Source organism: Agelaius tricolor, unplaced genomic scaffold (genome assembly GCF_023055355.1).
Source record: "Agelaius tricolor isolate 1412-34295 unplaced genomic scaffold, bAgeTri1.0.p SCAF_36, whole genome shotgun sequence".
In the NCBI taxonomy this organism is placed as follows: domain Eukaryota; kingdom Metazoa; phylum Chordata; class Aves; order Passeriformes; family Icteridae; genus Agelaius; species Agelaius tricolor.
In genome coordinates, this window is record NW_027269296.1 from 6,471,300 (window position 1) to 6,492,307 (window position 21,008).

Consider the following 21,008-nt stretch of genomic DNA (forward strand, 5'->3'; position numbering starts at 1 on the left):
GTAAAAGAAACCCTAAAATAATAAAATAAATAAAAAATAGTAATAAAGAAATAATAATATAATAAATAAATAAATAAACAAAAATTTAAAATAAAATAAAAAATATAAAAGGAAAAGTAAATAAAACACAGTAATAAAAATAACCAAAATTTAAAAAAAGTAAATAAAATAACCCTCCCATGCCTCCAACCTGCGCCTCTCCAGGGAGGGCTTTGTCTGCCTGGAGCTGCTCACCCATCGGGATCTGGAGATGGATCTGCCTGAGCAGCACCTCCCCAAGGGCTCCTGTCACTCATCCACTGAGGGCAGGGACCAGGGGACACCCCAGGGGCCCAGGGACAACTCCAGGGACAGCCCCAGGCTGCAGCAGCCATTCCCCCTGGGGCCAGGGGAACGATGGGAGGGGGGTGTGGGGAGCTGCCAGGAGCTGGAGAACCCTCCCTGGATTTGGGAGAGGGACTGGGGCCAAGGATGGAGGGCCAGGAGGCAGGGAATGGCTGCCAGTGGCAGAGGGCAGGGCTGGATGGGATCTTGGCAATTGGGAATTGTTCCCTGGCAGGGTGGGCAGGGGCTGGGCTGGAATTGCCAGAGCAGCTGTGGCTGCCCCTGGAGCCCTGGCAGTGCCCAAGGCCAGGCTGGACATTGGGGCTGGCAGCCCCTGGCACAGTGGGAGGTGGCCCTGCTATGGCAGAGGTGGCACTGGAGGGAATTTCAGGTCCCTCCCATCCCAAACCATTCCATGAGTTCAGTGATTCCACCAAGGATTCCATCATTCCAGTTCAATGATTTCCCTGGTTAGCTACAGGACAGGACCTGGATTTAAAACTGGAGAACAGAAAAGTAACCAGAGTGTGAGGTTGGAAATGGGGAGTGTGTGTTCTATTCCTATGGGGAATATGCCCTATTCTGATGTGGCAGTTCTCTGCTGTTCTTGGGGCAGTTTTCTTGATCTCTGCCCCAGCCAATCCTCCCTGCAGGAGATCTCTGCTGTCCATGGCCACTGAGTGTCCCTGCAGGGCTGATCCAATTCCAGCATCCCATGGGGAGATGCTGCATTGCCCAGGGCAGGAGCCAAGCATTCCTACCTGGATCCAATGTGAGCCTGGCACAGCCCAGCAGCCTTTGCCCAGGGCATTGCCAGAGGAGCAGCTTCTGCTGCCCTGCATGGCCAGAGGGAGCCCAGGCCCATCTGCAGCAGCCCTGGAGCTGCAGAGGAAAACTCCCCCCTTGTGCAGGATCCCTGCTCCAGCAGAGCCACAGCTGGCACTGCAGGAGGGCTGAGCCCCCATGGGATGGGGCTGTGCCACCCCCTGACCCACAGCGTGCCAGGGCTGCTCTCACTCTGCCAGGCTTGGTTTGTATTACTACATTTGGATTTTATTTTCATTTTATTTCCTAATAAAGAACTGTTATTCCTGCTCCCACATCTTTGCCTAAGAGCCCCTTAATGTCGAAATGACAATAATTCAGAGGGATGGGGTTTGCATTTTCCATTTCAGGGGAGGCTCCTGCCCTCCTCAGCAGACACCTGGCTGTTCAAACCAAGACACAGAGCAATGAACCCCAGGCACTGAGCTGTGTAAAAAAAGCCATTTATTGCAGTTTTAACTGTATCAAAAAAACTCCAAAGGAAACAGGACAGGGATATACAGGCCACGTGTGGAACTGAACCAAAAGTTCTCAATTTCAAGGGATCTGGAGAAGGATTTCACTGTCAGTGGCACAGCCAAAACGAAATTCCTTTCAATTCCAAGTTTTCCTGCCCCCCAAAGAAAGGGGAGGTGGAAAAAGCTGCTCAGTGAGATGTGGGGAGGGGACAGCCTGCACTAGGGGCTGTCACACCGAGCTGTCACCTGCTGCACTGGGAGGGGAATCACCCAGCCAAGGCAGCACTGAGGCACAGATCCAGCAGCTCCTGGGCCATCACTGGATCTCCCCCATGTAGAGCCTTTTGTCACTGGATGCAGAGAGAACTGAAGGGCAAGGAAAGAAAGGAATAAAGAAATTAAAACAATATACAAATTAAAACAATATTAAAAACTGAAATAGAATGCAAAAATTAAAATCGAACATGAAAACTGAATTAGAATATAAAAATTAAAATAGAACACAAAATTAAAACCGAATAAAAAGCTAAAATGGAATACAAAAATTAAAACAATATAAAATATAAAAACTGAATACAAAAATTAGAATATGAAAACTGAAATAGAATGCAAAAATTAAAATACAAAAACTGAAATAAAATGCAAAAGTTAAAATAGAATACAAAAACTGAAACAGAATGCAAAAATTAAAATACAAAAACTGAAAGAGAATCCAAAAATTAAAATACAAAAACTAAAATAGAATACAAAAATTAGAATGGAATATAAAAACTGAGATAGGATAAGAAAATTAAAATGGAATATAAAAACTGAAATAGAATACAAAAATTATAATACAAAAACTGAAATAGAATATAAAAACTGAAATAGAATGCAAAAATTAAAATACAAAAACTGAAATAGAATGAAAAAGTTAAAATAGAATATGAAAACTGAAATAGAATGCAAAAATTAAAATACAAAAACTGAAATAGAATGAAAAAGTTAAAATAGAATATGAAAACTGAAATAGAATGCAAAAATTAAAATACAAAAACTAAAATAGAATACAAAAATTAAAATAGAAGACAAAAACTGAAATACAATGCAAAAATTAGAATATGAAAACTGAAAGAGAATCCAAAAATTAAAACACAAAAACTAAAACAGAATACAAAAAATTAAAATGGAATATAAAAACTGAAATAGAATACAAAAATTATAATACAAAAACTGAAGTAGAATACAAAAATGACCCCAGTGGTTTGTGACCTCCCTGAGGGCACAGCCCAAACTCCTCATTTTTTTTGGAAGCCAGATCTCAGCTCTTCCTAAGCCAGCCATGAACAGCACTGTGCCACCGAGGCCACCCCGAGCTGCCACCCATTGTCCCCGAGCTGCTGGGCACGGCTGGGCTGGCAGGGGAAGGGAGGAAGATGAACCCCCCTGCAGGGCTCCCTTGGTGTTCCCATGGATGAACCCCCCTGCAGGGCTCCCCCCATGGATGAACCCCCCTGCAGGGCTCCCCCCATGGATGAACCCCCCCCTGCAGGGCTCCCCATGGATGAACCCCCCTGCAGGGCTCCCCACTGGGGCTCCCATGGATGAACCCCCCCCCTGCAGGGCTCCCCATGGATGAACCCCCCTGCAGGGCTCCCCACTGGGGCTCCCATGGATGAACCCCCCCCTGCAGGGCCCCCCATGGATGAACCCCCCTGCAGGGCTCCCCACTGGGGCTCCCATGGATGAACCCCCCTGCAGGGCTCCCTTGGTGTTCCCATGGATGAACCCCCCTGCAGGGCTCCCTTGGTGTTCCCATGGATGAACCCCCCTGCAGGGCTCCCCCCATGGATGAACCCCCCTGCAGGGCTCCCAGCTGGGGTTCCCATGGATGAACCCCCCCCTGCAGGGCTCCCCAGTGGGGTTCCATGGATGAACCCCCCCTGCAGGGCTCCCCCCATGGATGAACCCCCCATGCAGGGCTCCCCACTGGGGTTCCCATGGACGAACCCCCCCCTGCAGGGCTCCCTTGGTGTTCCCATGGATGAACGCCCCTGCAGGGCTCCCCAATGGGGTCCCATGGATGAACCCCCCCTGCAGGGCTCCCCAATGGGGTCCCATGGATGAACCCCCCTGCAGGGATCCCCAGGGCTGTTCCCATGGATGAACCCCCCTGCAGGGCTCCCCCCATGGATGAACCCCCCCCTGCAGGGCTCCCCACTGGGGTCCCCATGGATGAACCCCCCTGCAGGGCTCCCCCCATGGATGAACCCCCCCTGCAGGGCTCCCCGCATGGATGAACCCCCCTGCAGGGCTCCCCAATGGGGTCCCATGGATGAACCCCCCCTGCAGGGCCCCCCCATGGATGAACCCCCCTGCAGGGCTCCCCAATGGGGTCCCATGGATGAACCCCCCCTGCAGGGCCCCCCATGGATGAACCCCCCTGCAGGGCTCCCAGGGCTGTTCCCATGGATGAACCCCCCTGCAGGGCTCCCCCCATGGATGAACCCCCCCCGCAGGGCTCCCTTGGGTGTTCCCATGGATGAACCCCCCCCTGCAGGGCTCCCTTGGGTGTTCCCATGGATGAACCCCCCCCTGCAGGGCTCCCTTGGGTGTTCCATGGATGAACCCCCCTGCAGGGCTCCCCACTGGGGTCCCCATGGATGAAACCCCCCTGCAGGGCTCCCTTGGTGTTCCCATGGATGAACCCCCCCCCTGCAGGGCTCCCCACTGGGGTTTCCAGCCCGGGCAGTGCTGAGCTCCAGCCTGGGCTCTGCCAGCTCCGGGTGCCACTAGAGGGCACATCTGGCCAGGAAAGTGTCCCCAGGACAGCATGGCCTGGGAACAGGGAAAACCCAATGGCTCCCAGCTCCCCTGGCCCTGAGCCACAGCCACGGGATCCTTGAGCTGGGGGAACACCTCGAGACCATCACACCCAACTGCCAGCCTGGCACCACCCCAGGGTCACCCCTGCCCACCAGTGCCACATCCTCAGGTGCTCTGAACACCTCCAGGGATGGGGACTCCACCACCAGGGCTGGACACGGGTCAGAAGGACCAGATTCTGATGTCTTTGTGGAATTATAAAATCATCAGGGCTGGAAAATCCCTCTGAGATCATCGAGTCCAACCTTTAACCCAGCCCTGCCCATGTCCCCAAGTGCCACATCCACAGGGCTTCTAAATCCCTTCAGGGATGGGGATCCAGCACTGCCTTGGGCAGCTGTGCCAGGCTGGGCACCCTTTCCATGGGGAATTCTTCCCAAAAATCCACCCTGAGCCTGCCCTGGCCCAGCCTGAGGCCGTTCCCTCTGCTCCTGTCCCTGTTCCCGGCTGTGCCCTCCTGGCAGGAGCTGTGCAGAGCCACAAGGGCCCCCTGAGCCTCCTTTGCTCCAGGCTCAGCCCCTGCCCAGCTCCCTCAGCCTCTCCTGGGGCTCCAGACCCTTCCCAGCTCCCTCAGCCCCTCCTGGGGCTCCAGCCCCTTCCTCTCCTCAGGGAATTCCCAAGAATGACCCAGAAGACACCAGCAGTGGTTTCATCCCTATCCAGGAGAGCTCTGGTGGTTTCTGCACCATTCCCAGCCCAGTGTTTGTCACCCTGTCACAGCCTGGCTGCCTGTGCAGGTGAGAATCCTGCAGGGATTTATGGATTAACATCCCCAGGAGCTCCCAGCCAGCAGCTGCACGACTCAATGGGTTTTTAGTAAGAGTTTTTTAATTGTTATTTGTGATTGATGGGCCAAGAGGAGCTGAGCACAGGATCCCACACCCAGAGAGGAGCTGCCTCTGCTCCTGCAGCACAGCCCCAGCCCAGCAGAGCTGAGGGTACCAGAGCTCCCTGCCCCTTGCCTTGCCTTTGGGGGTGACTGCTGGGAATTTTTGGCTGCTGACCAGGCCAAGGTGAGCATTTCCATGGAAACCCAGCACCCTGCAGTCCTGCCCAGCCCATGCTGGACCAGGAGATGGGAATGGAGCCTGGTCCCAGCCTCAAATGCCTCTGAAAAGCCACCTGAGCTTTGCATCAGCCAGCTCTGAGTGTGGTGCCACCTCCAGAACAGGACCCAAACCCACTGCACCCACAGCTTCCTTTGGGTGGGATTTTGAGAAGGAATTGTTCCCTGGCAGGGTGGGCAGGGGCTGGGCTGGAATTGCCAGAGCAGCTGTGGCTGCCCCTGGAGCCCTGGCAGTGCCCAAGGCCAGGCTGGGCATTGGGGCTGGCAGCACCTGGCACAGTGGGAGGTGGCCCTGGGCTGCAATGAGCTGGCATTGAAGATCCCTTCCCACCCAAACCACTCTGGCATTCCCATTCCTCAATCCAGGATGGAAACCAGCACCAAAAACCATTGCAGCAAATGGAGAAAGGCAAGGAAAGAATGATTTCCTGCATGGTTCCAGGTGCCCCCAGTGCCATTTGCCACAGGGGTTTGTAGCCTGGCAAGGCCTGGTTCGAGAGGTTTGGGCTCTGCCAGGGTGCCCAGAGCAGCTGTGGCTGCCCCTGGAGCCCTGGCAGTGCCCAAGGCCAGGCTGGGCATTGGGGCTGGCAGCCCCTGGCACAGTGGGAGGTGGCCCTGCCATGGCAGGGGTGGCACTGGGTGGGATTTAAAGACCCTTCCAACCCAAACCATTCTGGGATTATGATTTTGTGATTCTTTGATTTGCTTCCTACAGCTTTTGGGACAGTTAGGACCCCCCAGGCTCCCTGGTGATCCATGTCCTGAGGCAATCACCACACATGGTTATACCCATGGCATCCCAGCCATTCCAAACCTGTTCCTCATGTTCCCTGGGAAGGCTGGACAAGCCCTGGGCAGTGGCAGCCACCCCCAGCCCACAGCAAGAGCCACCCTGCTGCCCTCTGGGTGTCCCCAGCCCGGTCCCAGAGTCCCTGTGCTCAGCCCAGGGTGCCCCCACTCAAGTGGAGATGAGCAAACCAAGCTCTGCCCCCCCTAAATCTGATAATTGGCAATTCTGAGGTCACTTCCCAGAGGATCAGCAGCTCAGTGAGCCCTGGAGGGGGGAGCACTTACTGATGGGTTCCTCGGGGTGGAAGGCCAGCTCATTGACAGAGCCAGCATGGCCAGGCAGCTTGTACAGGATCCTCCTGGAGGTGGTGTCCCACACGTACACAAACCTGCAACAGAGTCCTGCTGAGGGCAGCCATGGGCCAAGGAAAACGCCTGTGCCCCCAGGTGCTTCTGGCTCACCCTGATTTTTTAAGATTTTCTAAGCCTTCTGATATTCACATTCTTGTAACAAACGTTCTCACACACCTTGTGTAAATAACTCATTGTTTTGCATTCTTTTCTGGAGGAGGAGAGATTTGAGGGGCTGTTGGTTTGTCCAGTGTCATTGGAGAGGTGGCACTGTTGTCACAGACATCTTTTCATGAAAAAGCCTTTCCTTAGGATTTTTCTTCCTGAGAAGCTGAGAGGCCTCAGGAACAAAATGCAAACATTGATTATCTGCTGCTGTGGAATGCAACAGGTGCATCTGGGATTGGGCTCATGTGGTTGTTTCTAATTAATGGCAAATCACAGTCAGCTGGCTCAGACAGAGAGCTGAGCCACAAACCTTTGTTATCATTCCTTCTTTTTCTATTCTTAGCCAGCCTTCTGATGAAACCTTTTCTTCTATTCTTTTAGCATAGTTTTAATGTAATATATATCATAAAATAATAAATCAGCCTTCTGAAACATGGAGTCAGATCCTCATCTCCTCCCTCAACCTGAGACCCCTGTGAACACCATCACAGCACTGCCACTTTTGGAAATCTATAAATGTCAGAGTCAGAAAATAAACTTCCCTTTTCTTCACCTTGAGAGCAGCACTGTGTGCTTGTGCTGTTTAGTGTCCTATAGTGACAGTTCTGCAGCTGGAATGATCTTTGTGAGGATAAACAGGAACTTCCCAGGAGAAAAATGGAGAAATGCTGCTCTGACAGGCCCAGGAGAGCAGAGGCTGAGCAGGGAGGAGTCAAGAGTTGGCAAAAACCTCCCTGCCAGCAGTGCACCTCACCCCTCAGGGCACAGAGATGGATTTGAAAGCTGTGAGGCCAAAGAAATCCTTGATAGTGCAGGGACAGGGAGGAAATCAGCACTGGGAATGGGGAGGAGGGGTCTCAGCCTCCCAAAGAGCCCCACACACTCTGTGCACATCCAGGCATCCCTGGGGCTGGCAGTGAGGAGCCCAGAGCCCCCCAGCCCCTGCTGCACTGCAGCCCCTCCCAGCCAGCAGCTCTAAAGATGGGATTCCTTCCTGCTGTGCCACATGAGCCACTTGCCAGCCTTTATTAGGGAGTGATGGGATCATGCTGAGCCCTTTGATCACTCTCTGCCAGGCCTCACCCACTGCTGGCTCCTGCCTGGGTTGAGAAACCCCCAGCATCCTCCCCTGGCAGCACCAGGCACAGCTGAACTTTCACACTTCTCTAAAAAACAGTCTCAGAGTCAGGGAAACTGAGCCCAAAATCCCCAAATCCCAGTGTCTGCTGTGGGGAGCTCTGCTGGGACCTGCCCCAGGAGCTGTCAGAGCCCTGAGCTCCAGCAGCACCTGCAGAAAGAACCAAGTGACCCAAACCCCAGGAACACCTGCCCAGAACAGGGCTCAGCCTGGCCACAGGGATCCAGGCAGGAGTTGCTCTCCCAGGGCAGGGATTGCTGCTCTCCAAGGCAGGAATTGCTGCTCTCCCCAGGGCAGGGATCTCTGCTTCCCCAGGGCAGGGATTGCTGCTCTCCCCAGGGCAGGGATTGCTGCTCTCCCCAGGGCAGGGATTGCTGCTCTCCCCTCAGGGCAGGGATTGCTGCTCTCCCCAGGGCAGGGATTGCTGCTGCTCTCCCAGGGCAGGGATTGCTGCTCTCCCCTCAGGGCAGGGATTCCTGCTCTCCCCTCAGGGCAGGGATTCCTGCTCTCCCCCCAGGGCAGGGATTGCTGCTCTCCCCCCAGGGCAGGGATTGCTGCTCTCCCCCCAGGGCAGGGATTGCTGCTCTCCCCAGGGCAGGGATTGCTGCTCTCCCCAGGGCAGGAATTGCTGCTCTCCCCCCAGGGCAGGGATTGCTGCTCTCCCCCCAGGGCAGGGATTCCTGCTCTCCCCAAGGCAGGGATTGCTGCTCTCCCCTCAGGGCAGGGATTGCTGCTCTCCCCAGGGCAGGGATTGCTGCTCTCCCCCCCAGGGCAGGGATTGCTGCTCTCCCCCCCAGGGCAGGGATTGCTGCTCTCCCACCATGGCAAGAATTGCTGCTCTCCCACCATGGCAAGAATTGCTGCTCTCCCCCCAGGGCAGGGATTGCTGCTCTCCCACCATGGCAGGGATTGCTGCTCTCCATGGCAGGGATTGCTGCTCTCCCCTCAGGGCCGGGATTGCTGCTCTCCCACCATGGCAGGGATTGCTGCTCTCCCACCATGGCAGGGATTGCTGCTCTCCCACCATGGCAGGGATTGCTGCTCTCCCCAGGGCAGGGATTGCTGCTCTCCCGCCAGGGCAGGGATTGCTGCTCTCCCCATGGCAGGGATTGCTGCTCTCCCCACCAAGGCAGGGATTGCTGCTCTCCCCCCATGGCAGGGATTGCTGCTCTCCCCAGGGCAGGGATTGCTGCTCTTCCCCCCCCAGGGCAGGAATTGCTGCTCTCCCCAGGGCAGGAATTGCTGCTCTCCCCAGGGCAGGAATTGCTGCTCTCTCCCCAGGCAGGAATTGCTGCTCTCTCCCCAGGCAGGAATTGCTGCTCTCTCCCCAGGCAGGAATTGCTGCTCTCTCCCCAGGCAGGAATTGCTGCTCTCTCCCCAGGCAGGAATTGCTGCTCTCTCCCCAGGGCAGGAATTGCTGCTCTCTCCCCAGGCAGGAATTGCTGCTGCTCTCCCAGGGCAGGGATTGCTGCTCTCCAAGGCAGGGATTGCTGCTCTCCCCCCAGGGCAGGAATTCTCCCTCCCCAGGCAGGAATTCTCCCTCCCCAAGCAGGAATTCTCCCTCCCCACTCAGAGCCCAGCAGGGCTGGGGGCAGTCACAGCCCCAGCTCATGCTGGGACAGCTGCCCCACTAAATCTGGACAGGGAGAGCTCAAGTTCTGCCTCTGTGCTATCAGAAGCTCATTAATCTGGTGATTACTGCTGCTCCATGGCCTGGCCCCTGGCCTGCAGGAATTCCTGTCTCCCTGGCACTGGATTTGGGCCTGGATTTGCTCCAGGGGCCATTGGTGTCCTTCACAGGGACCTTCAGACCCTGCTCTGCATCCTCCCTCTGCCCTTTCCACTCCTCAGCTCCCTTTACAGAATCGTTCATTTACAAGTCTGAGATGTGCCAATTGATTTTTTTTCTCCTTAATTAAAGGAGGAGTCATTAATGATCTGTGGAATCCCACCATGCAGGGATTTAACTGGGATTTGTGCTCCTCATCCTCCAACCCCACACACAGAGCTCTCAAAGACCCCCCCAAGCTTCTGCCAGGACACCCAGGGCTCCAAGCCAGTGGCAAAGATGTCCCTGTCACCTGCTGGGGGATCCTGTGGTGGGACAGGGCAGAGCCTCAGCCAGCTTTTGACAATAATAACAACCAGATTTTACAACAGTCAGATGCTCCTCCACAGACCCCAAAGCAGCAGAAACATCCCTGTGGAAAACAGGAAAACTCCCTGAGGGCTCTTTGGGATTTCCCACCTCTACACACAGCCCTGAGCCTGGAGATTCTGATCTAGGAACGCTGCAAATCCATCAGGGGCTGCTGGGGACAGAGGAATGCAGTGCAAACTCACCTATCAGCAGAGCCCCCTGCAATTTTGCTGCCATCTGGGGACCAGGAGCACCTCAGAAGGTTCTAAAACAAAAGAACATGCACAGACCTATTTAGTTTCCCCCTTTGCCTTGAACTCAAATCACCATGAGACTTTAACCAGCACCACTTTAATGATCTCCCTTGGAAGATGAGATGGTAATTACAGATTTTATTTTATTGCTGGAAACAGCCAGTGCCTTGTTATTTTACACAAAGTAGATGGTAAGTGTAGAAAATACTTAATTTACAACTAATTACAAATGAACTGAGCAAAGAAATCTTGTTACTGAGGCTTTAATTGGAACCCACTTTGTGGATTCATCTTTCTTAGAGTTCTTATTAAAGCCTTTCTGGCCTAAGCTTGAATTGAAAAAAAAACAATTTAGAAGCAAGTTAATAGCAGAGGGAATTGAACAAGGAGTGGAGCACACTCACCTTCTCAAAATTATGGACATTTCCCTGGAAAATCTTCACACATCTCTCCTTGGGGGCAAAGGGCCTCACGTCCCAGATCCGGACTGCAACAGAGGGAGGGACAGAGCTGAGGGGGACAGGGACAGGGACCCCTGGCAAAGCCCCCGTGCCCAGGACAGGCTCCCTGACCCCTCACTCCCCACAGGGAACCAGCAGCTTCCCCTGCAGGAGGCTTTGCCCTGGCAGAACAGCAGCAACGTGGAATTACAAAAACCTCCCAACCTGCCATCCCAAAATGGAGCCCCAGCTCCTCACAGGAGGCTTTTCCTCATCCTGACACATGCCATGGGCACAGCCCTGATGGGCTCAGCCTCACTGAGGGACAAGGGGACAGGCAGGGTGGCAGCTGGGCTGTCACTCCTGCTGAGGGGACACAGCCAAGCCACCTTGACACCAGCCAGAGTGCACAGATCACCTGTGCCATGGCTCTTGTCTCCCCAGTGTCCTGCAGGAGCTGGGCTGTCACTCCTGCTGAGGGGACAAACCTGTGCCATGGCTCTTGTCCCCAGTGTCCTGTAGGGTAACCTGTGCCATGGCTCTTGTCCCCAGGCCCTCCAGGAGCTGGGCTGTCACTCCTGCTGAGGGGACAAACCTGTCCCACGGCTCTTATCCCCAATGTCCTGCAGGATAACCTGTGCCATGGCTCCTGTCCCCAGTGTCCTGTAGGATAACCTGTGCCATGGCTCTTGTCCCCAATTCCTGCAGGATAACCTGTGCCATGGCTCCTGTCCCCAATATCCTGTAGGATAACCTGTGCCATGGCTCCTGTCCCCAGTTCCTGCAGGACAACCTGTGCCATGGCTCCTGTCCCCAATATCCTGCAGGATAACCTGTGCCATGGCTCCTGTCCCCTATATCCCACAGGATAACCTGTGCCATGGTTCCCTGCAGGATAACCTGTCCCATGGCTCCTGTCCCCAATGTCCTGTAGGATAACCTGTGCCATGGCTCCTGTCCCCAATATCCTGCAGGATAACCTGTGCCTTGGCTCCTGTCCCCAGTGTCCTGCAGGATAACCTGTGCCTTGGCTCCTGTCCCCAGTGTCCTGCAGGATAACCTGTCCCATGGCTCCTGTCCCCAATGTCCTGTAGGATAACCTGTGCCATGGCTCCTGTCCCCAATATCCTGCAGGATAACCTGTGCCTTGGCTCCTGTCCCCAGTGTCCTGTAGGATAACCTGTGCCATGGCTCCTGTCCCCAATATCCTGCAGGATAACATGTCCCATGGCTCTTGTCCCCAGTGTCCTGCAGGATAACCTGTGCCATGGCTCTTGTCCCCAATTCCTGCAGGACAACCTGTGCCATGGCTCCTGTCCCCCATATCCTGCAGGAGCTGGGACAAACCCCCTGAGGCAGCTGCTCTCCCATCAAGGACCCCAATTGAGGGCTCAGCTCTGGAGCCAAGCTCCCTGCAGCCCACCCCAGCTGAGCTGTGCCAGGATGAGCAGCCAGAGGTGTCCCTGGAGGTCAGCAGGGTGTACCTGTGTTGTCCATGGCGTTGGAGAGCAGGTAGGAGCCCTCAGAGCTGAGGCTCAGCCCCGTCACCGAGTCGGCGTGGCCCCGCATGGTGTAGGTGAGCTTGTTCTGCCGCAGGTCCCACACCTGGCACACAAACACACAAACACAGCCAGCACTGCTGCAGCTGCAGCTCCACAGCACCCACACAGGCCCTCAGCAGCAGCTGTGGGTGCCAGCTGCTGGAGGTTGATGGGTGTCACAGGCATCTTTTATGGAAAATCCTTTTGTTGGGATTATTTCCCCTGAGAAGCTGAGAGGCCTCAGAGACAAAATGTAACCAATGGTTATCTGCTGCTGTGGAATGCAACGGGTGCATCTGGGATTGGGCTCATGTGGTTGTTTCTAATTAATGGCCAATCACAGCCCAGCTGGCTCAGGCTCTCTGGTCAGACGCAAGATTTCATTATCATTCCTTTCTTTGCTAGCCTTCTGATGAAATCCTTTCTTCTATTCTTTTAGTAGAGTTTAATATATCATTTTATATAGTTTATATTATTTTATATATATATCCTTTTATATAGTTTATCTCATTTTATAATATATCATTTTTATAGTTTAATATATCATTTTCTTTTAATATAATATATATCATATAATAGTAAATCAGCCTTCTGAAACATGAAGTCAAGATTCCCATCTCTTCCCTTGTCCTGGGACCCCTGTGAACACCAACACAGATGGGAGTTGTAGAATAATGGGATTTGTGCCTTAGATTTGTAACTGGATGTGTTCAAACCCCAAGGAGTTACACAGCAGCAACCCCACACAAACAGGAGGCAGGGAATGGCTGCCAGTGGCAGAGGGCAGGGCTGGATGGGATCTTGGCAATTGGGAATTGTTCCCTGGCAGGGTGGGCAGGGGCTGGGCTGGAATTGCCAGAGCAGCTGTGGCTGCCCCTGGAGCCCTGGCAGTGCCCAAGGCCAGGCTGGACATTGGGGCTGGCAGCACCTGGCACAGTGGGAGGTGGCCCTGCCATGGCAGGGGTGGCACTGGGTGGGGTTTCATCCTTTCCATCCAAACTACTCCATGATCCCATGAAAACATGAGGCTGGAAGTTTATGGGTTTCTAGAAAGGCAGAATTTGCCTTTTAGAACATTTCCAAGTGAATACATTCAACCTCCAAGGAGTTCAATGTCAGCAGCCCCAGGCCTGCAGAATTCCTCCTGAACTGGCCCCAAAATCCCCCAAATCCCCTGGCACAGAGCAGGAGCTCCCCAGTTCCCAGTTCCAGGCTGATCTTCCCAAAGAGGGGCAGTGGGAGCAGCTCTGGTGGCAGTGCCACTCTAAGCACTGGCTGTGACAAGCTGGGGACAGCTCTGGTGGCAGTGCCACACCAAGCTCTGCATGTGACAAGATGGGAATAGCTCTGGTGGCAGTGCCACACCAAGCTCTGCATGTGACAAGATGGGAATAGCTCTGGTGGCAATGTCACACCAAGCTCTGGCTGTGACAGGCTGGGGACAGCTCTGGCAGGCTGATGACAGCTCTGGTGGCAGTGCCACTCTAAGCACTGGCTGTGACAGGCTGGGGACAGCTCTGGCAGGCTGAGGGCAGTTTTGATGGCAGTGCCACTCTAAGCACTGGCTGTGACAGACTGGGGACAGCTCTGGCAGGCTGGGGACAGCTCTGGTGGCAGTGCCACTCTAAGCACTGGCTGTGACAGGCTGGGGACAGCTCTGGTGGCAGTGCCACAGTGAGCACTGGCTGTGACAGACTGGGGACAGCTCTGGCAGGCTGGGGACAGCTCTGGTGGCAGTGCCACAGTGAGCACTGGCTGTGACAGGCTGGGGACAGCTCTGGCAGGCTGATGACAGCTTTGGTGGCAGTGCCACTCTAAGCACTGGCTGTGACAGGCTGGGGACAGGCTGAGGCCATGGGGACAGGCTGAGCCCTGCAGCCCCAGGGCAATCAGCTGAATGAACGCTGAGCTCACTGGTAAATAAGAACTTTCCACACCATCAGGTGCCAGGGGAGCTGCAAACTGGGCCAGAGGGCACAGAGGGGACGTCACCACGTCCTCAGCTTACCTCACACATGGCTCTGTCCCAGGCTGCCAGCATTCCAGCCTGGCTCTGCAGGTGACAGCAGTGCTGGGACACCCGAATGCCACGCTGTCCCTGCCAGGCTGTCCCAGCTCCCTGCCACTTTACTGGCCCTGTACCACCAGCAGGGATGGACACAGCAGGCCCAGGGGGGTTGGGGATGGAAAATTCAGCAGGAGGCACCCACAGCTGTCCTGGACCAACACAGGGTGTGACAGGAGGAAAAGGGACACAGGGTCCTACCTTGATGTCATTGTCAATGCCTCCAGAGATGATCTGGTCACTGGTGTCATTGAAGGTGACAGCCAGGACCTGGTAGGTGTTCTGGAATGTCTGGACAGCAGCTTTTTTCCTGATATCCCACAGCTGGAGAGAAATGTGGCACGTGTAAGAGGTGGGCACAGATATTTAACAACAAAATCAAAGCAGAGATGTTGGCAGAGACTCAGCCTGTTCTCCTGAAATCCTTTTGTAGGTCTCATAAAAAACATCAGATCTGGAGATCTTTACAAAAAACATTGAATCTGCTGTGTCTGGAGCACAGGAATGAACAGAGGGAAGAAGAGACCAGCAGAGATTTCAGGAGAGGGAGAAAGGAGCCAGTACAGGAGATTACAGGAGAAAGAAGAGGCCAGCCCAGATTGCAGGAAGACTTTTCTCATGCTTTGCTAATCCAGAAAGAAACTCTGATTTCTGATTTTCTGTCCAGAAAGAATTCCAGGGACACCCCCAGGGCTGGGCACTGCAAACCTCCCTGGGCAGCCCCTGCCAAGGCCTGAGCCCCCTTTCCATGGGGAAATTCCTGCAGTGCCCACCCTGAGGCTGTCCTGGCCCAGCCTGAGGCCGTTCCCTCTGCTCCTGTCCCTGTTCCCTGGAGCACAGCCCGGCCCCCATGGGGTCCCCTGTCACAGACATCTTCTATGGAAATCCTTTCTTTAGGATTTTTCTCCTGAGAAGCTGAGAGGCCTCAGAGACAAAATGTAACCAATGGTTATCTGCTGCTGTGGAATGCAACAGGGGCATCTGGGATTGGCCCATGTTGGATGTTTGTAATTAATGGCCAATCACAGTCAGCTGGCTCAGACAGAGAGTCTGGGACAGCTGCCTTTGTTATTCATTCCTTTCTACTCTTAGCTTAGCCAGCCTTCTGAGATGAAACCTTTTCTTCTATTCTTTTAGTATAGTTTTAATGTAATATTTATCATAAAATAATAAATCAGCCTTCTGAAACATGGAGTCAGATCCTCATCTCTTCCCTCATCCTCAGACCCCTGTGAGCACCATCACAGTCCCCTCCTGTCAGGGACTTGTGCAGATCCAGAGCAGCAGAAAAATCCCAGCTGAGCAGCTCAACCTTCCCCACCCCATGAGAAATACAGAAAAAAAGAGAGCAGTGCAATTTGCTGTCACATTTCTGACTCTGAACTCAGAGTGATAATGCAGCATGTAACAAAAAGCTGAATTCATCTCAGATAAATGGGAAGATCCTAAAACTTTCCCACCTTTTTTCCCCAGGTTTTGCCCAGGGCACACACTTGTGGCATTCACATTCTCTGAAACAATCCCCTTGCCCAGGGTTTTTCTCTTGGGAAGCTGAGAAGCCTCAGAGAAAAGGAAAACAATTGTCATCTCATTGGCTTCTCCTGTGCTGTGCTCATGTGGAATGTGTTTGGAGATTGGTTACCCACAGGTGATTGTTCCATTGGATTCTGCTGGGAGTTGTTTTCACTCTTTGGCCAATCAGGGCCAAGCTGTGTCAGGACTCTGGGGAGAGTCACGAGTTTCATTATTATCTTTTCAGCCTTCTGTAAGTATCCTTTCTGTATTCTTTAGTATAATTTAGTATTCTTTAATATAATATAGTATCATAAAATAATAAATGAGCCTTCTGAGAACATGGAGTCAGACTCATCATTCCTGCCTGCCATGGGGCACCCCACAAACCCAGCACACACTGACCTTGACAGTGCCATCGTCGCTGCCGGTGCAGACGAGCTGGGGTCCCCTCCGGGCAGGGTAGCAGGAGTTGACAAAGGACGTGTGGCCCTTGAGCCTCTTGACCCTCTCCCCTGTCTCGCTGTCCCACACAGCCACGGTTTTGTCGGTGGATGCTGAGAAGAGCATGCTGCAGGCAACAAGCACAGTGAGGGCTCAGCTCCCTTCCCACCTCCCTTTACCTGTGTACTGCATTGCCAAGGAAATTGTATCTGTTTGCCATCTGCATGGCAGCTGTCTCCTGTTCATGGGCAGTTTGCCTTATCTCTTCCACACCCCCTCCTCCTGCTGATAACAGCTCTGGAATGTCCCTGCATGGCTGATAAGAACTACAGCATCCCATTGGCAGATGGGAGCCCAGAGGGAGGAGCCAAGCATTCCTACCCGGATAGAATCTGGAGATTCTGGAACACCAGCACGGCTTCTGCACTGCATTGCCCAGAGGAACAGCAGCTGCCTCTTGCCCTGGATCTGCAGAGGCAGAGACTGCACCTTTCTCCAGGATCCCTGCTCCAGCAGAACCAGCCCTGGCACTGCAGGAGGGCTGAGCCACAATTCCAATGGTTCTGCTGCCACCAGCCTGACCCACAGGGTGTCAGGCTGGGTTCTGACTCTGGCACTGCTGCTTTAGTTCACTGCATTCTTTATTTTATCCTTTTATTGTCTTCCCTATTAAAGAACTGTTATTTCCTGTTCCCATATTATTTTTTGCCTGAGAGCCCCTTAATTTAAAATTTACAGCAATTTGGAGGGAGGGGGTTTGCATTCTCCATTTCAGGGGAGGCTCCTGCCTTCCTTAGCAGACACCTGTCTGTCCAAACCAAGACAACCAGTAACCAGGGAGAAGAACCTCCCCCTTTGGTGTTTTGGAGGAGCCTGAAACACTGACTGACACTGGAACAGCTGCACAGACAAACTCCCCTCAATCCCTGCTGGAAATTGTTTTTCTTCCTCCTCAAGCAGCACCTGGGATGAGCACAGATCAGCAGCACTGGTGGAACAGCCTTTTAAATTAACCAGTATCTCACTTGTTCTCTCTCCTCCTCCACAATGACTCCCAGGCACCCAACACAAACTTCCCTCTGTGCCCCAAAACTGCATCAATGACACTGGGGGGGGGGGTCACAGGTGCCCCCAGATCCTTTGCCCACACTACAACGACTTGGTGACTATGGACTGAGCACAGGTAACAATGCCAGAATCATTTAGGTTGGAAAACACCTCCAAGATCATCAAGACCAAGCTGTGCCCAATGCCCAGCCCACAGTTCTGAGTGCCACATCCAGGAATTCCTTGGGTACCTCTAGGGATGGGCACTGCAAACCAACCTGGGCAGCCCCTGCCAAGGCCTGAGCCCCCTTTCCATGCAGAAATTTTCCCCCAATATGCAAAAATGGGATTTTAAGGACTCTCTGTTGTTGGTGTGAGGGGTTTGGAGCTGTGGGGAACAGGAAATGTTCCCTGCCAGAAGGGGCTGGGGTAGGGCCACCTCTGCTGCTGGGGCTTGCATTGGATGGATATTCCCTTGTGGGAAAAGCCTTTGGGATTCTGGTGTTCAGGATGCCAGAGCTGAGGTGGGAAAAGAGCTGCAAGGCCATCGAGTCCCAGCTGATCCCCACCTTGTCCCCAGCCCAGAGCTCTGAGTGCCACCTCCAGGCATTCCTGGGACACCCCCAGGGCTGGGCACTGCAAACCTCCCTGGGCAGCCCCTGCCAAGGCCTGAGCCCCCTTTGCATGGGGAAATTCCTGCAGTGCCCACCCTGAGCCTGCCCTGGCCCAGCCTGAGGCCGTTCCCTCTGCTCCTGGCCCTGTTCCCGGCTGTGCCCTCCTGGCAGGAGCTGTGCAGAGCCACAAGGGCCCCCCGAGCCTCCTTTGCTCCAGGCTCAGCCCCTTCCCAGCTCCCTCAGCCCCTCCTGGGGCTCCAGCCCTGTTCCCTGAGCAGCACAGAGCCCCTGCCCTCACCTGCCATCCGTGTTGTAGTGCAGCTCCATGACAGCCCCGCTGTGTCCCTTCAGGGTGGCAAAGTTGTCACAGTCCCCGTAGACGTTCCAGAGCACTGGGGGACACCAAGGGACAGGTGAGCACAGGAAAGGCTCAGGAACAGCCTGTGCTGTGCATGGAGCTGATCTTTGGGGTTTCAGCAAAGTGCAGGATGGACCATCCCCAGTGCTGAGTCCCAGCTGGGACATTCACAGCAGTGACAAAGCATCAGCTGAGCCCCAGGGCAAAGGAGCTTCAGGGATCTTGGTTAAGGTGAATTTATTAAAAAAAATAAAATCTTTGCTTCAGCAAGCCTAAGCATCAAAACCTGCATTTCTGCAGACCTCTGGAACCCATGTGACAAGGACACAGGGCTGTCACAGCCTGCTCCAGCTGTGGGAAATGGAAAGATAGAAACTGTCACAGACACTGGAGGGTTTGATTTGCAGCCTTGGAAGGAGCTTGGCTTGATGTGAAAATAAAGCATGCAGACATTAAGTAGAAAAATCATAAACTTATGTTTCTATAGTTAAGAATATGCCTTAAGTAAGTGAGAAACTGTACTGATAAGATGGTGAAAGGTTTCTAATGTAAGGATGAAATTGTATAGAATAAGTTAGGAGTTTAGATGTTATAACAGAAGTATACATATATATGTGTGTGTATAATCGAAGTACATGTAATAACAGCCTATTGGTTAAAGTATCTGCACTGCAGTAAAAGTAAGTAAAGGTGACAGCAAAACATTCTCTGTGGTGACTGTCCATAAGGTTAGAAAGTTATATACTGTCCTGCAACGAAGAATTTGTAACTATCTTAAGCTATGGCCACTGCTTACTGTCTCAAAATCTTCCAACCTCTGGGAGTGATGTTTATTTAAACAATAAATGGGCTTTAACCTGATTGTGGTCCCATCCCTTCAATTAATGCAACAACAATAACACCAGCAAAGCAAATTTCCAGCACCAGCAGGATGGCACCTGCCACAGGAGCTGGGAAAAGCTTCCTGGGGAAGCAATTCACACCCAGGAGCAGGGGAAGGCTGAGCTAAAACCCCTCAGCAGCGGGGCCTGAGCCTGGGGACAGCAGGGGACAGCAGTGGCACTCACAGATGAGCCTGTCGAAGCCAGCTGAGGCCAGGGTGTTGCCGTTGGGGTGGAACTTGCAGCAGTAAACCTCCCCCTCGTGTCCTGACAGCAGCATGATGGGGGCCTGCAGCGAGGAGCAGCGGGGAGGGCCCTGCAGGACACAGGGGACACCGTGAGGGGACAAGGGACAAGGCCAGGAGATGGCCAGCCTGCCACCCCGGGTGAGCATCTTCACCTTCCCACCAGAATTCCAGAATCCCAGCACTACTGAGGCTTGAAATGAGCTCCAAGATCATCGAGTCCAGCCTGTGCCCCATCCCCACTTTGTCCCCAGCCCAGAGCTCTGAGTGCCACCTCCAGGAATTCCTTGGGTACCTCCAGGGATGGGCACTGCAAACCTCCCTGGGCAGCCCCTGCCAAGGCCTGAGCCCCCTTTCCATGCAGAAATTCTCCCCCAATGTGCAAAAATGGGATTTTAAGGACTCTCTGTTGTTGGTGTGAGGGGTTTGGAGCTGTGGGGAACAGGAAATGTTCCCTGCCAGAAGGGGCTGGGGTAGGGCCACCTCTGCTGCTGGGGCTTGCATTGGATGGATATTCCCTTGTGGGAAAAGCCTTTGGGATTCTGGTGCTCAGGATGCCAGAGCTGAGGTGGGAAAAGAGCTGCAAGGCCATCGAGTCCCAGCTGATCCCCACCTTGTCCCCAGCCCAGAGCTCTGAGTGCCACCTCCAGGCATTCCTGGGACACCCCCAGGGCTGGGCACTGCAAACCTCCCTGGGCAGCCCCTGCCAAGGCCTGAGCCCCCTTTGCATGGGGAAATTCCTGCAGTGCCCACCCTGAGCCTGCCCTGGCCCAGCCTGAGGCCGTTCCCTCTGCTCCTGGCCCTGTTCCCTGGAGCACAGCCCGGCCCACCCGGCTGTGCCCTCCTGGCAGGAGCTGTGCAGAGCCACAAGGGCCCCCTGAGCCTCCTTTGCTCCAGGCTGAGCCCCTGCCCAGCTCCCTCAGCCTCTCCCGGGGTTCCAGCCCGTTCCCCATTCCCCGGACCTGCTCCAGCCCCTCCCGAACCGAGGGCCCAGAACCGCACTGAGCACCAGAGGTGCCTCAGCAGTGCCGAACCCCAACCCGCTCGTGGCCCTTCCCTCCTACCGGAGCTACTCCTTCCCCTCTCCCCCCAGCTCTCCATCCCACCCGGTTCTCCTCCCACCCTCCCCCCACGTTCCCCCGTTACCGCCTGCAGCAGAGCCCCGGCCGCCGGCTGCCCCCCTGCGCCGCCCGTGCCCGGCGCCCCCGGCAGGTCATGGCGGGGCCGCTTGGCGGGCACGGGGACGAGCGGGAGGTCGGGGCCGGGCGCAGGGGCGGCTCCGGGAGCGGCTCCGGGGGCGACGGGGCCCGGGGGGGCGCCGGGCGCCGGGCCGGGACCAGGCCCGGGGCCCGGGACCTTTCGCTTCTGCTGCTCGATCATGGCGGGCACCGGGCCCCGCCCCCCACGCCCCATTGGCTGCCGGCGCCGCACCCGCCGCGCTGATTGGCGGAGAGCCCTGGATGTCCCGCCCCCAGACACGGTG

At 54.4% G+C, this 21,008-nt stretch overlaps 1 protein-coding gene across 1 annotated transcript; it reads right to left on the reverse strand.

Annotated features, from left to right (window-relative positions):
- Window positions 1–1,576: 1,576 nt before the first annotated feature.
- Window positions 1,577–20,923, reverse strand: SNRNP40 (small nuclear ribonucleoprotein U5 subunit 40). Its single transcript, XM_071452966.1, has 10 exons — window positions 20,672–20,923; window positions 19,467–19,596; window positions 18,340–18,433; window positions 16,342–16,507; window positions 14,626–14,748; window positions 12,303–12,423; window positions 10,783–10,865; window positions 10,328–10,389; window positions 6,613–6,716; window positions 1,577–1,973 (listed from the first exon to the last, which is right to left on the reverse strand). Exons 1-10 carry the CDS (start codon window positions 20,903–20,905, stop codon window positions 1,924–1,926), a joined length of 1,167 nt encoding a protein of 388 aa, XP_071309067.1. The 5' UTR covers window positions 20,906–20,923; the 3' UTR covers window positions 1,577–1,923.
- Window positions 20,924–21,008: the final 85 nt, after the last annotated feature.